Source organism: Pantherophis guttatus, chromosome 3 (assembly GCF_059756535.1).
Source record: "Pantherophis guttatus breed Tessera chromosome 3, ASM5975653v1, whole genome shotgun sequence".
Lineage (NCBI taxonomy): Eukaryota > Metazoa > Chordata > Lepidosauria > Squamata > Colubridae > Pantherophis > Pantherophis guttatus.
The window spans coordinates 131,460,750-131,476,191 of NC_142065.1; the positions used below are offsets into that span (position 1 = coordinate 131,460,750).

The following is a 15,442-nucleotide window of genomic DNA, read 5'->3' on the forward strand; positions in this document are numbered from 1 at the left end:
AATTCGCCGTGGATAACTCGCAGCGGGAGAAGTCTACCGTGGGGCAATTCACTATGGGACAAGGGATACACTTAATAATCAAAGAAATGGTGGAATAGAATTGTTTTTAAAAAGGATGCAAAAGGAGGGACAGAATGAAATGTGAACGACAAAAATTAAAATATTTTTATTTATTTTAAATAATTAAATTGAACGGTTATTACAGAGGTCTTCAAACGTGGCAGCTTTAAGACTTGTGGACTTCAACTCCCAGAATTCTCCAGCCAGCATAGCTGGCTGCAGAATTCTGGGAGTTGAAGTCCACAAGTCTTAAAGCTGCCAAGTTTGAAGACCCCCTCGGTTAAATTGTCCTGTGGAGAGAATAGAATAGAATAGAATAGAATAGAATAGAATAGAATAGAATAGAATAGAATAGAATAGAATAGAATAGAATAGAATAGAATAGAATTTTTTATTGGCCAAGTGTGATTGGGTACACAAGGAATTTGTCTTGGTGCATACGCTCTCAGTGTACATAAAAGAAAAGATACGTACATCAAGAATCCTAAGGTAACACACTTAATGATAGTCATAGGGTACAAATAAGCAATCAGGAAACAATATCAATATAAATCGCAAGGATACAAGCAACAAAGTTACAGTCATACAGTCATAACTGGAAGGAGATGGGTGATGGAAACGATGAGAAAATTAACAGTAATGCAGACTTAGTAAATAGTTTGACAGTGTTGAGGGAATTATTTGTTTAGCAGAGTGTGGCGTTCGGGAAAAAACTGTTCTTGTGTCTAGTTGTTCTGATGTGCAGTGCTCTATAGCGTCATTTTGAGGGTAGGAGTTGAAACAGTTTATGTCCAGGATGTGAGGGGTCTGTAAATATTTTCACAGCCCTCTTTTTGACTTGCGCAGTATACAGGTCCTCAATGGAAGGCAGGTTGGTAGCAATTGTTTTTTCTGCCGTTCTAATTATCCTCTGAAGTCTGTGTCTGTCTTATTGGATTGCAGAATCAAACCAGACAGTTATAGAGGTGCAGATGACAGACTCAATAATTCAGCTGTACAGGTGAAACTCGAAAAATTAGAATATCGTGCAAAAGTTCATTTATTTCAGTAATGCAACTTAAAAGGTGAAACTAATATATGAGATAGACTCATTACATGCAAAGCGAGATAGTTCAAGCCTTGATTTGTCATAATTTTGATGATTATGGCTTACAGCTCACGAAAACCCCAAATTCACAATCTCAGAAAATTAGAATATTGTGAAAAGGTTCAATATTCCAGGCTCAAAGTGTCCCACTCTAATCAGCTAATTAAGCCATAACACCTGCAAAGGGTTCCTGAGCCTTTAAATGGTCTCTCAGTCTGGTTCAGTAGGAATCACAATCATGGGAAAGACTGCTGACCTGACAGTTGTACAGAAAACCATCATTGACACCCTCCATAAGGAGGGAAAGCCTCAAAAGGCAATTGCAAAAGAAGTTGGATGTTCCCAAAGTGCTGTATCAAAGCATATTAATAGAAAGTTATGTGGAAGGGAAAAGTGTGGAAGAAAAAGGTACACAAGTAGCAGGGATGACCGCAGCCTGGAGATGATTGTCAGGAAAAGGCCATTCAAAAGTGTTGGGGACTTTCACAAGGAGTGGACTGAGGCTGGAGTCAGTGCATCAAGAGCCACCACACACAGATGGATCCTGGATATGGGCTTCAAATGTCGTATTCCTCTTGTCAAGCCGCTCCTGAACATCAAACAACGTCAGAAGCATCTTACCTGGGCTAAAGACAAAAAGAATTGGTCTGTTGCTCAGTGGTCCAAAGTCCTCTTTTCTGATGAGAGCAACTTTTGCAACTCATTTGGAAACCAAGGACCCAGAGTCTGGAGGAAGAATGGAGAGGCACACACTGCAAGATGCTTGAAGTCCAGTGTGAAGTTTCCACAGTCTCTTGATTTGGGGAGCCATGTCATCTGCTGGTGTTGGTCCACTGTGCTTGACAATGTAGCCGTCTACAGGAGATTTTGGAGCACTTCATGCTTCCTTCCGCAGACGAGCTTTATGGGGATGCTGACTTCATTTTCCATCAGGACTTGGCACCTGCCCACACTGCTAAAAGTACCAAAACCTGGTTCAATGACCATGGGATTACTGTGCTTGATTGGCCAGCAAACTCGCCTGACCTGAACCCCATAGAGAATCTATGGGGCATTGCCAAGAGAAAGATGAGAGACATGAGACCGAACAATGCAGAAGAGCTGAAGGCCGCTATTGAAGCATCCTGGTCTTCCATAACAACTCAGCAGTGCCACAGGCCGATAGCATCCATGCCATGCCGCACTGAGGCAGTAATTGATGCAAAAGGGGCCCAAACCAAGTACTGAGTACATATGCATGCTTATACTTTTCAGAGGTCCGATATTGTTCTATGTACAATTGTTTTATTGATTTCATGTAATATTCTAATTTTCTGAGATTGTGAATTTGGGGTTTTCATGAGCTGTAAGCCATAATCATCAAAATTATGACAAATCAAGGCTTGAACTATCTCACTTTGCTTGTAATGAGTCTCTCTCATATATTAGTTTCACCTTTTAAGTTGCATTACTGAAATAAATGAACTTTTGCACGATATTCTAATTTTTTGAGTTTCACCTGTAGCACTGTATCAGCAGCTGTTGGCCCTTGCAAGTTGTCCCATTCCCAAGGCCAGAAGCCTTATTCTGACTTTCTCCCTGCCCCAAGGAAAATCGCCTCACAGTCCTTCCAACAACCTGCTGCAGGCCCTGCATCCCCTCCCCGCCCCCAAAATCAGGCTCACTTCTCAACACCTGCCCCTCACTTTTCCTCTCTGCAGCTATATGGCTAGCAGAAATGGAACCCGTGCAATTCTTGAGGCTGCCCTAGTTCCTTTCTGCCCCTGAACTGCAAAACAAAGGAACGAGAAAGAGAGGGAAAGAAGTGGGTTTCCTCCCCCACCACCAAGGTATCACCCCCAATTCCTCCTCTAAGCAGTGCCCCTCTCAGCGTATTTTCCTGGGATGTGGCTCTTCCATGGCTTGGGGGGAATTTGGAAGAATATCACGACAAATAGATTGGAGGTCGAGTGCTCGGAGAGAGTGAAAGAGACACAGAAAAAGATCACAGATTGATCTTGTTTCCTTGTTTTTAAGATCAAAGAGTGACTGAAGACAATTATAATGATGAGAAACCCCCACCCTCCCCATGCAGTTATCTTAAGACTTTTCAACAGATGCTATATGCAGGCTCCCCTGTGCTCTGAATTACATTTTCCTTAGCAACTGAAAGTGTTGCGCACTTCAGTCAAATCAAATTTGAATGGTGAGAAAATTGTGATTGCATTTCACTGACCAGCATCTTACTCAAAGGAAATTCTGATTTGCTCCCTGGGCAGCACTAATAAAATGAAATGCGACGTTGATTGCTGACTGGAAACTTCTTACAAACTTTTTGTGTAAAACGGAAATGAAGTTATGATTTATAGTTTCAGTGATTAGACAGAATAGATTATAGAAACAAGACTTATTTTGTAAACATAGTGTAAGAAATAAATTTATAATTGTACTCAGCTGGTGTAAAGATCAGAAGCTACTTTTTCATTTCTATTTTTCTTTCACCTTATTTTCTCTTTTCTTGCACCTTTAACTTTCTCTTTGATTTCTTCATTTTTTTTCTTGCTTTACATTAACTTGTGTAAATTTTTGTCTTCTTTTAAAAAAGGAAAGGAAAAAGAAAAAGAGAGGCTGTGGAGTGTTAAGTTGAAAGAAAATCTGGCTATACAACTCACATCTATCAAGTATCCAAAACTGGCACTGCACCTGATGGTCAGCTGCATGTCCATAAATATTCTTGCTGGCCTTTTAACCATAGAAGATTCCTGCTCTTAATGTCAGTAACCAGCCAAATGGGTGACATGTATATTGATGTACCACAGTGCAAGTGTTGTGTTTTGCTGCCCGTTGTTTCTTCTCCTCCTTCAGAAGCTAAAACCATATTCTCCAGCATTTTGTGTCACATTTTGGCCAATTGGAAGAATTTGGGAAACTGAAAGGTCTCAATGGAGGGGGATTGTCCCTTCTGCTATCACTTCCCATCAATTAATATTGAAATCTGCAGCCTATGTTTCAAGTATTAATAGTCATTGTTACTGTAACATTCCATGATCCTGTTCAGTAACTTTTAGAACCATCACATTGACTATTGTCACCATATCCACAGGCTGCAAATTCCACAGTTAATTGTGTGCTCTTTGAAAAGCATTCCTTTTCTTAGACCTGAATGAACAGGTGTTCAGTTTTAGTGGATGATCTCAAGTCCTGTGAGAGATCGAGAAAATTTTCTCTTCACATTATTTATGATTTTTGTAGGCTTCTGCCATGTGTCCCTTATCCTCCTTCATCCCAAGATGAAAAACCCCAACTGTTGCAGTTTTCTCTCATAAGGGACCTGCTGCTGATCCCTAAAAATGTTAATATGTTTTCTTCATATTATTTCTAGTTGTATCATATGCTTATTAAGATGTGTACATATCGGTAATACTCAAAATGTGCTCCCACCAGAGATCTATATAAAAGCATTAATTTTGCAGTTCTCTCTAATGATTCAAAACATGGCATTATCTATCCTTCTCAGCAGCTGCATGCTGTGTTAACATTTTTATCAAACATTGTAAGCACACTGTGACTCTTAAGATTCCTTTTCTTGTCAGTCACTGCCATATCAGAGACAATTAATTTATAAGGATATGTATGTGTGTGTGTGTTTGTGCATTTGCGTGCATGCATGCGCATGCCAGCATCTTTGGCTTTCTGGAAGCCTAATACCTCAATCATTGAAAATATTCCTCATGTTGTTCAACTATCAATATGCCGCTTTTAGGCTTAAATATTTATCATCCCTATTGGAAAGAACAGCATGCTGGGAACTGAATGACAGATTAATTTCTTTTCTCCTGGGCTCTATTGTAAGCAGAACCGCTAAGTTTTTATCTTAAGGTGGTTGAGCTAAGAATCTGATGCATTGAACAAATTGGCATATCCTGCAAGGGAGATTCACTTATCTGATTGCTGACTCATTGTATCATCACATATTTTATTACCTTCCATGTGATTTGCCTTCCATTTATTTTATCCTGAAACTAGATTACGTATTTTATTTTTCTTTTATCTTATTGATAAGGTTGCAAGACTAATCAATTAATAAATTATTCTATTTATTGTATTCTGTAAGGCCCTGAAGATATAACTTCACTTTCATGCCTGGAGATCCAGTGAAAGTATGGAGCCAGCTAATGGTTTCATTGTTTGTAATGTATGAACTGCATTCTTCCATGGATCTTGTTTTAATACAGGTAAGTTTAATTTTAATGGAGTTCCTTTTGTTTTGGTTATTTGTTTATTGTCTTTTAACTGTGTGAACTGCCCAGTCATGTAGGTATGATGGACAGCTATATAAATTGAATAAATAACTATTTTTATACTTGTATATATTGAATTGTATTTGGCAGTTTTAAGCATCCAGCTTGGAGAGATTGCTTTTGAGCTCCTTGCAATTCCTATTAAACACTCTGAACAGTATCGTAGCATCAGCAAATGCAGACACCTCATTGCTTAACCCTAACTCTAAATGATTTAAATTTACAGTCAGTCCTAAATAAGTAACTGAAACAAATATTTCTATTAATTCTTAAGAGTACAAGAGCCCAACATGATGCCTGGAGCTGCATATGGACCGCAAAGAACTTGAGTGCAGCACCTTTCCTAAAATTATTACCAACTTATGTTTAAAATGAAAATTAAGTAAATGACTGGGAATATTCATCTTGGATTGAAAAAAGATTTTGGGTAATGAAGGAATAAATTTGGGGGGCATTGCTTTAGGGAATTGCCACAAAACTACCGGTAGCTATCTAAATGATCTCAACTAGCCTTATGGCCTATTTTTAGCTTATATGTGCTTTTATTAATAATGTCACATTGAAAGCCACCAATTTTTATGTGAATAGGCTATAGAAACTAATTTACATTAAAAAAAAACCAGTTGATACAACTCTGTAAAGGTAGTCCTTGACTTACCACAATTGAGCCCAAAATTCTGTTGCTAAGTGAGTCAGTTGTTAGGTAAATTTTGCCCCATTTTATGACTTTTCTTGCTGCAGTTGTTAAGTGAATCACTGCTGTTGTTAAGTTAGTAACATGGTTGTTAAAGTGAATCTGGCTTCCCCATTAACTTTACTTGTCATAGGGTCACAAAAGGTGATCACATGACCCTGGGACATTGCAACAATCATCAATATGAGTCAGTTGCCAAGCATCCAATTTTGATCATGTCACTATGGGGATGCTGCAACAGTTTGTGTGAAAAACAATGACTTTTTTCAGTGATGATGTAACTTTGAACAGTCACTAAATGAACTATTTTAAATCAAGGTCTACCTGTATTCTTGTATTTCCCTCACAATAATTTATTTTAAATGGATGAAAAGTATAGCCACCAGATGCCTTTTTGCTTCCCTATGATTACAGAGTAGATTTTTATTCAGCGCTTTAAAAGTCAGGTTTTTTTTAAAATAATCCAAACTCTTATTTATGATGCTCTAGCACATAAAAAAATATTTTGTTCATACAGATTTCAAGAGTCCTTTTTAAAAATATATTTCCTAAATTCCACAGTAGTGTTGTCCATTGATTACTAAAAGGGTATATGAAGAGTGAGACCAAAAACTGCTCATTTGAAAATGTCTGAAATTATTGTCTAGCATAAAGATTAAATATTTTATTTCATATGTCCCTCAAAATTACAGTGGTTCGTACAGATTTAAAAAACGGAAATAAAGATGACAATGAGTGAAATATTAGCATGTATGTAGCTTGTAACAAAAATAAAACATAGCATTAAACAATTTTTATACTCATCAATTCATGTTTATTGAATCACAATCATGCTAAAATGCTGCAAAATACTGAAAATAATTTAAGACTTCTTTTTTAAAAAATCCTGTTTCTGATTGTTTGGCTAGAAAATGCCTAAAAACTGCATTGTTTTTCCAATAAAATCAAATCTGTAAAAACATGAAAGTGACTATTACAGTATTTCTACAAAAAGTCAACAACATACTCATTTCTCTTAATCTCGTACTAATCTATTATAATGTACCTCCACATATTCTAACTTTATGTATGTTTTGAAAACATTCATATCTATTTATATTTCTATGTATTTGATAGTATTGTGATAGTAACCTGTGATCTAAAGTTTAAATAACCTTCCAATTAAAGCAGGGCATATGAATTCTCCTCCATTGATATCCAGGAATCAAAATGGCTTCATGTGTATTATTTTTAATGGTTCTAATGAACATGACAATTGTCTCATCCCAACATTTATTTAGATCAAATAGCAATCACTACAAATAATTATTTTGTCGTCTTTATATGAGAAACTGAACAATAGCAGTTTCTTGAATTGGTGGAATAGAATTATTTTAAAAAAGGAGAAAAATCAGTCAAATTTATATGTGTCAGAGTCAAGATATATTTTGGTGGAAATTTTAGAACATACTAAATTCTAACTAAGGTGTTGTGGTTGAATAGACAGATGATGGGAACGATGGAAGATGTAGGACAGCTAGTAATTTTAATGCCACAGATATTAATTTCTCCTTCATATTCTGATACTGCAAGTGCTAGCATCTTTTTGTATGATTTGTTTTAGATATGATGCATTTCTATAACCAAGTATGCGGACGTAGAATTGCTCTGGGTTTATAGTACTAGTGCTACAGTATACTACCAGAATTATGGAAACCATCTATCACAACTATATGGCAAGACATTATATAATAGCCAATAATTAATTGTAAACCAGTATATTATTTGGAAGGTACACAGTCCTCAACTTACGACCACAATTGAGTCCAAAATTTCTGTTACTAAGTGACAGTTGTTAAGTGAATTTTGCCCAATTTTACCTTTTTTGCCACAGTTGTAAAGTGAATCACTGCAGTTAAGTTAGCAACATGGTTAAGTGAATCTGATTTCCCCATTGACTTTGCTTGTCAGGTCGCAGAAGTTGATCACATGACCCTAAGGCACTGCAACTGTCATAAATATGAATCAGTTATCGAGCATCTGAATTTTGATCACATGACCATGGGGATGCTGCAGTAGTCATGTGAAAAATGGTTATAAATCACTTTTTCAGTGTTGTCGTAACTTCAAACAGTCACTAAGTGAATTGTTGTAAGATGAGGTCTCCTTGTATAGGGTAATTTGTGCTTTTGCATGACCATTGGCATAAAAAATTCAGGAGGGATAAGCTGTTAAAACAGGCCAGAAGTCAAGAAAGGACATCCAAGCAGAATATTGCAAGTGTTGTTTGAAAACTGCCATTCTCATCTTCCCACTTGTTGAAAAGAAACCCAAACCTATGTTTGTTTCTTGAAAACATTTTAGTTATGTCTGTTTATTTAAACTCTGGAACACTCTATTGATTCACATACATTGGTTTCAATGTAATTTAAACCGCAGAGAAAGTAGGTTGAGGATTTTAATCAGAATATGGTAGAGGACAGGAAGGCCTGGAGGAACATTGTCCATGGGGTTGCGATGGATCGGACACGACTTCACAACTAAACAACAACAACCCAGAATATTTCACGTGAAGATTATTTCCACAAAAATATGCTTTGCAAGTTACCATTTGTTGTTGATCAATTTTGCTGTGAAATCTAAGATACCATTCTTAATTACAATTTGAATACCGTTGGATATACTTCAGAAAGAGTTAAACAAGCTTCAGGCTTTGGAAGAAACTGTGAAGGTGAAACACACTGAAGATTATGTTCAAATGTCTTTATAATGATGCACTGCTCATATGTAGATGCATATTCAGAGTATTCTTCCTATTAAGTCAAGCACATTGCAAGTAAGAATTTTTAAAAAGTGTGTGGAAGGGGTACATTTTGTGATGCAAACTCCTTGTCCCAGAAGTACCGGTATCTATTTTTTTTAGAGAGAAATATTACCCAAAGCTTGCATACTAATGTAGTTCTATACTGTAATACCATTTGCTTAAATCTGCCATATTTATGGAGTTAGCTTCTTTAACCTTTTAAATGATTTAGAAGCCATCATCACTCTACATTTTCTAAAGTGTTATCCATTAACCTTTCTTGAATTGGCTATCTGGTGGTGTTTCCATTAGTTCCCAAGAGTAAAGCTAATGTGATTGTGTGTTATTATTTACCCCTGCAATGACAGATATGAAAAACTTGAGGACTTTATATTGAACTGTTGGATACAGCCTGAAACAATTTTTGAGTCCTCTCTTCAATAAGCTAGTATATATGTGCATGATGGAAAGATTACGAATTTGTAAATCAGTGGGTGTGCTGACTACAAGCAGAGCCAGAATAAAAAAAGCCACACAAATCACACTGGTTGATGGAAGGCTCAGATTTGTCAAATATATCAAAAGGCAAGCCACTTTTTAACTGTAGAGCATTCCTATTTATTAAATTGATTTTGGGGCTTCATAGGTAGAATATTTTATTTTGCAATGACAACAACAATAACAAACTAAGGGGGAAAAATTCAGCATACTCAGATCTTTGGGTGTGTCACAAATAGGTTTTTAGCCTGTCTGTTTAAAAATAAACACAAAGAAAGACATAAAGGTACCAATTCATTATAATTTTTGCAATATAAATTTCCAAACAATAAGGAAATGAGTGCAATTATATAAATGTTTTAGGTTGTCCAGAAAGGACAATATGGGGATTATACCTGTTTACCTGAAAACCAGAAAGAGAATTGCTTACAAGAAGTCTTAAGTAGCCCCTTCAGTTGTTTTCAATGATGGAACTTCATTCTCTAAAACAGTACCTCTGTATCTGACATTTGAAAATCCCTGAAATATTTATTTAAAGAAAATAATAAAGTGCACACAGTTACAGTTCACAACATAATGGGTTGTACTGAGAAGATTCTCTTAGTAGTTTAACTTACAACAGCTATGTGCCTGCTCTTTAGACTTACAATCTGCATCATGTTTCCTTAGAAGTAAATGCCTCTTATTCCTATATCCATTTAATGGTAAGATCCATTAACTTTATTACAAAAGAAAACACAATTTAATGAGTTTGCATTGTACACAATGGTAGAGCCTTCTAATTTGTATTTCAAATGGTGAAACTGCCCAGCAGTGTCAAAGCTAGAATTATGCAAACATCTAATACATTTGATTAGCAAGAACTGTCAGAACTTGGTATTGTCAGAACCAGGCTACCAGAACACTAATTTTGCTGAAACCAGGTGCTTTCCTTAGAAAATCTTAAGAGGATTTACTTTTAGGACTTTGCAAAGAATTTGAAAAGGACACTGCAAAACACATCGATTTGAACAAACCATCCCCAAAACTTTTGAGGCAACTATACACAAAAGGCTTCACACAACTGCATTGAAAGTTTTCCAAGGTTGCCTGAATGTCCATGTACAGACAACACTTCCATTGGGATTGTCAGTAAAATAAAGTAGCTATAAATGCACACAGAGATGACATAGAAAAGTCAAATGTATTGAAACTTCTGGGGGATGTGGCTACCTTAAGAGGATTGCTTCCTATCACACCCCAAGTCCGTATTGTACCTTATTTACTTTGGAGTAATGGTTATGATACCCTTCTTTTGCTGAGTCTAAAACCACTTTCTCCTATGTTACTCTAGGTTAAAAAAAAGTGAAAGGAACATTGTTAATAATAAAAAGCAGAACAGATGTTATACAAGTTCCAAGTTCTTGACTTAAAACCATTCATTTGATGACAGTTTGAAGTTACAATGGCACTGAAAAAACTGACTCATGACCGGTTTTCATGTGGTCATGTAATCAAAATTTTGGGCGCTTGGCAATTGGCATGTATTTATTACAGTTGCACTGTTCCAAAGTCATGTGGTCACCATTTCCCAGCTGTTTTCTGACTAGCAAAGTCAATGGGGGGAAGCCAGATTAGCTTCATGACCATATGATTCACTTAACAGCAGGAGAGATTCGCTTAACAACTGTGGCAAAAAAGGTTGAAAATGGGCTGTAACTCAACAACTCCCTTGCTTAGCAATGGAAATTTTGGGCTCAATTGTGGTCATAGGTCGAGGACTACCTGTACAGTAAGTTTCTGCTTAACAACCAGAACTAAGACTGGCAACTCTATCACTGAGCGACATGGTCATTAAACAAGACATCACTGGATCATTTCTGCTATTATTGTTAAGTGAATTGCCCAGTCATTAAGTGAGATATTACGTGACAGTAAATTGCAATTTTATTCCATTAACTCTGCTTATTGGAAGCAGAAATGGTGATCATATAACTATGGAATATTTGGTTGTAAATGTCTAGGTCAGTAATGGCTAACCTTTTTGCCATCGCGTGCCAAGAGAGGGGAGGCAGGGGAGGTTCGTGTGCACAAGTGCCCACACCCATAATTCTATGTGCCCTGCCCTGCGCGCGCAACCACCACCCCCGCTTCTGGCATGTGATGGCCCGGTAGGCCCGCTTTTCTTTCTTACTTGGCTCCAGATCCTCTCTATGCATCTGGAAAGGGCGAAAAAAGCCTTTCCCACTCCCTCTGAGGCCCTTTGGAGGCCTGAAACGGCCTATTTCCCTACTTCTGGTGAGCCCAGAAGGCCCGAAAATCAGCTGGCCTGTGTGCGCATGCGCGCCAGAGCTGAGCTGGCGTGCCCACTGATATGGCTATGCATGTCACCTGTGGCCCGCCTGCCATAGGTTCGCCACACGGGTCTAGGTACTGCAAAGTGCCTGTATCTGTATGTAACCATGGGGTGCTGCGATATCATAAATGCAAAGATTGCTTATAAAGTTATGTTTTAAGTGCAAATGATCACTAAACAGGGTAGTCCTTAAGCAAGGACTACCTGTAGTATCTTCTAGATCTAGATCTAGATGTCTATGTTTTGTTTTCACTCTGGGGGATCGCAACCCAGTATTTCTCTACACTTCCACATTTGAAGCACAATAACATTTGGTAAAGATGTACAGAAATCAGTGAACAATCTGCTTTAGAGTTAGAACTGGCACTGGATTAGTGTAGCCTTGGGTATGTGGACTTTACTGAATGTTTTCAGAAGGTAGGATGAGAGAGAAGACTTGGAACTGAACTAACAACATTTTTCTCATATCTGCGTATTGCAAAGCCACATGTACTTTGCAAGTTACCTAATAAACATAGCAGAAAGAAAATAAATTTCTCTTTAAACTGCACCTTTACTTCTTAGGGTCACATCATTACTATATATACTGATTAGAATGCCAGTAAAAATCTCTACAAATTGGAGATAAATCAGAGCAGTTATTATGGTCCCTCAATCTGCTGGCTTCTTTTAACATGCCAGTCAAAGCATGTTAAAGCTATTTCTTTTTAAAGTTTGGTTCACCTTGATAAGGCACTCCTGTTACCCTCAATTTTAAAGGTAAACCATAATGCTCAATAGAAGTTTTACTAAGTTTCTTCTCGGAGTGAACCACAAGATGTTCAATGTGCTAAAATTAACAGCATTTTATATTTATATGCCAGAAATATTTTATTTCTTATGTAACAGTAGTCTTTCAGAAATAAATAGATCAGATCTGTATGATTTTATATTTTAAATATATAAGGTTAAACCATTTTAAATTAATGGAACTGAAAATTTAAAAAATTGTCAACTTAATTTCAGTTTTGAATTTTTTCCTAATCAGTTCCTACTCAACCTAAATTCAACTCCACACAGCAGATACATGTGCTATAAGTAGTTGTACAAAGTGCGCTATGGTATATAGCAGTGTTGGCGAACCTTTTCGGCACCAAGTGCCGAAACAGGAGCGCGCGCGCATGCACGGGAGCACTGCATACCAGAAGAGCAGTTCTCCTGCACGCATGCGTGCATGCGCACTGGTCATGTGGTCTTCTGGCTTCTGCCACGCATATGTGCGTGAAGATCAGCTGACCGGTGTGCATGCGCACGCTGGAAACCAGAAGCTCAGCTTCCCGGGCGCATGCACCCCAGGGAGCTGCTCTTCTGGTTTCCTGTGCTTCCGTGCGCGCAAAGACCAGCTGGCCACATCTGAACTTGGAACAGCAACGGGTGATGGCTGGCGTGCCCGGAGAGATGGCTCTGCGTGCCACTTCCGGCACACGTGTCATAGGTTCGCCATCACTGGTATATAGGATACGGATATTTTGCCTAACTCCAAGGCCTTTAAGAATAGAGTTTGAAAATATATTGCTTCTCTAGCTAACCCATATGAATAACTGAGATTCAGACAGGTTATACAAAAAAATTACTATCCAATTAGAGAATGTGTGACTTGGTACGTTAGGGATGATGGCAGCAAAAGTGTTCAGAGCCTTGTTAAGGTAGGATGTGATGGCTTTTTCAATTTTGCAGGTATTTTCTCTCCCTGAAATATTGCTGCCAAAATGTTTGGGGAAAAAAAAGAAGAACAAACAGGCTGAAAGTGACAAAGATTTGGCAACAGCCAAAACTGAGCTACATTTGTATAAGAAGCCTCTTAAATTGCTGTGAATGAAAATAACGTGATTTCATTTCTATGGCATCACTATCAGAAACAAAGCTACCAGCATCAATTGATCTAAAACACGTTAGTTCACTCTGCATGAAGAATGTTACAGCACATCTAGAATAATAGATAAAGCTTACAGCTCATAATTTCTCTCCTTGCATTTCACATTGTCTGTATTTATGTCGATATACTATTAAGCAGCTTCTCTTTCCACATTAATGCCCACCAAGCAGATTTGAGAGGAAGCTTGAAGACTTCTTTTCCTGTGGCTCTGCCTTTGGGCTTTTGGTAGGCACCAGTTCACTTTCCATGTGTTCAAGCTCTGACTGGTCAAGCAGTTCAAAATCGTCTCCTTCTTCTGCATCTGCCTCTTCACTTATACTTGGGATTTCCTGCACAGATTGCAACTGTTCTCTGACGGCTGCTGAAACCACCGATGTAACAACATCGCCGGCAATTGCTGTCACCAAGCTGAAGGCCTGGTCATTGATCAAAGACAAGGAAAGGCCTGCTGCAGAGTGCCCCTCCTTATCCTGCCTGTAATACTGGTCCAATGGGGTTGGGGGATGAGCTTTTTTCCTTTTATGCCGCACTGGCAAGCCAATGCTTGAATCATCATCATCGTTTGTTCCAGCACCATTTTCTACAGATGGAAATTCTGCAAGATCCTTCGTGAAAGCTTCCTCATGGTCACTTGGCCGATCAAAATCTACTGAAGGGTGAACAAAACATGTTGTAATAAATAAATCACCAGTTGCAGCTTTAATATACCTTTCTTTCTGAGGTATGACGTTTGTATACATTTCTTTGTATAAGAAGGGGGAAAAAACACATTCTGTTTCAGTCATTTTCAGAAATGGAAATGTAAGGCTTAAACAAATAAATAAATAAATAAAAGGCTTGATCTTAAGTGAATTAAACTGTCAGTTAACTGGATAAGACATCTATCTGTTGAAATACAGGCTGCAATACTTTAAATGTTCAAAGAGAAGGAGAGAAAGGGAAGCAAGATGATTGGTATAAAGACTGGCAGATCTCAAGAGTTAAATATAAATTCCATTTTAAAGTTAAGTTTGGAAAAGACCATGGCCGTTAGTTTCATATATATAAATTGCAAATCAACAAAAAATAAACTCCATTTTACTATTAGTTTGGAAAAGCCAATGGCCATTAGTTATAAATTGCAATCAGTGTTCTCATTTAGACTACTGTAACACACTCTACAGGGGGCTGCCCTTGAAAAGCATTCAAAAGCTTCGGCTAGTACAGATTACATGGGTGTAAATAGTGCTGGCTATTAAGTACACATAACATCATTGCTCTATGGGCTGCATTGGTTGCCAGTGTGTTTCTGGGTGAAATTCAAGGTGCCGATTGACATCTTTAAAGTCCCTCATGGCATGAGGCTGAATTAGCTGAGGTGGTTTACCCATCCAATCCCATCTTGGCTGGTGAGGATACGAAGAGATGCCCTCTAGAATATTCTCTTTCCTGAGATTAGGATGCCTTGAAACTTTTGGCTTTTGGGAAAACCTCCCAGACCTGATTATCTACCTGGGCCTCGGTTTCCAGGTGAGTGAAGAGCTCCCTTTCCTGATTAGATTGACATTGATGAATTATAATATTTGTTGGTTGGTATTGGTATTTAATTTCTTCTATTCTGTTTAATAGTTTTTATGATTGTTTGCCACCCAGAGTCACTGGTTTGAGACGGGGTGAAATCTAAAATTTGTTACTACCGGTTCTGTGGGCATGGCTTGATGGGGGGGGGGGTGTGTGTTAATGTGACTGGGTGGGTGTGGCCAACTTTTTTTTTTTTTACTTTTAAAAGCATTTTTTTTCTACAACCTCTTC

The 15,442-nt window shown here is 37.8% G+C and overlaps 1 protein-coding gene across 2 annotated transcripts in view; it reads right to left on the minus strand.

The window, feature by feature from the left end:
• Positions 1-9,497: 9,497 nt before the first annotated feature.
• The window catches only part of RETREG1 (reticulophagy regulator 1), a 43,115-nt gene continuing 37,170 nt past the window's right edge, over positions 9,498-15,442 (minus strand). Inside the window, exon 9 of one of the 2 annotated variants that reach the window (XM_034411908.3) lies at positions 9,498-14,297. In XM_034411908.3, coding sequence (XP_034267799.2) covers positions 13,804-14,297 — 494 coding nt within the window. In that variant the 3' untranslated portion in view covers positions 9,498-13,803. Of the gene's footprint in view, positions 14,301-15,442 lie in introns of both variants that reach the window. The other variant, XM_034411907.3, reaches the window with a different exon arrangement.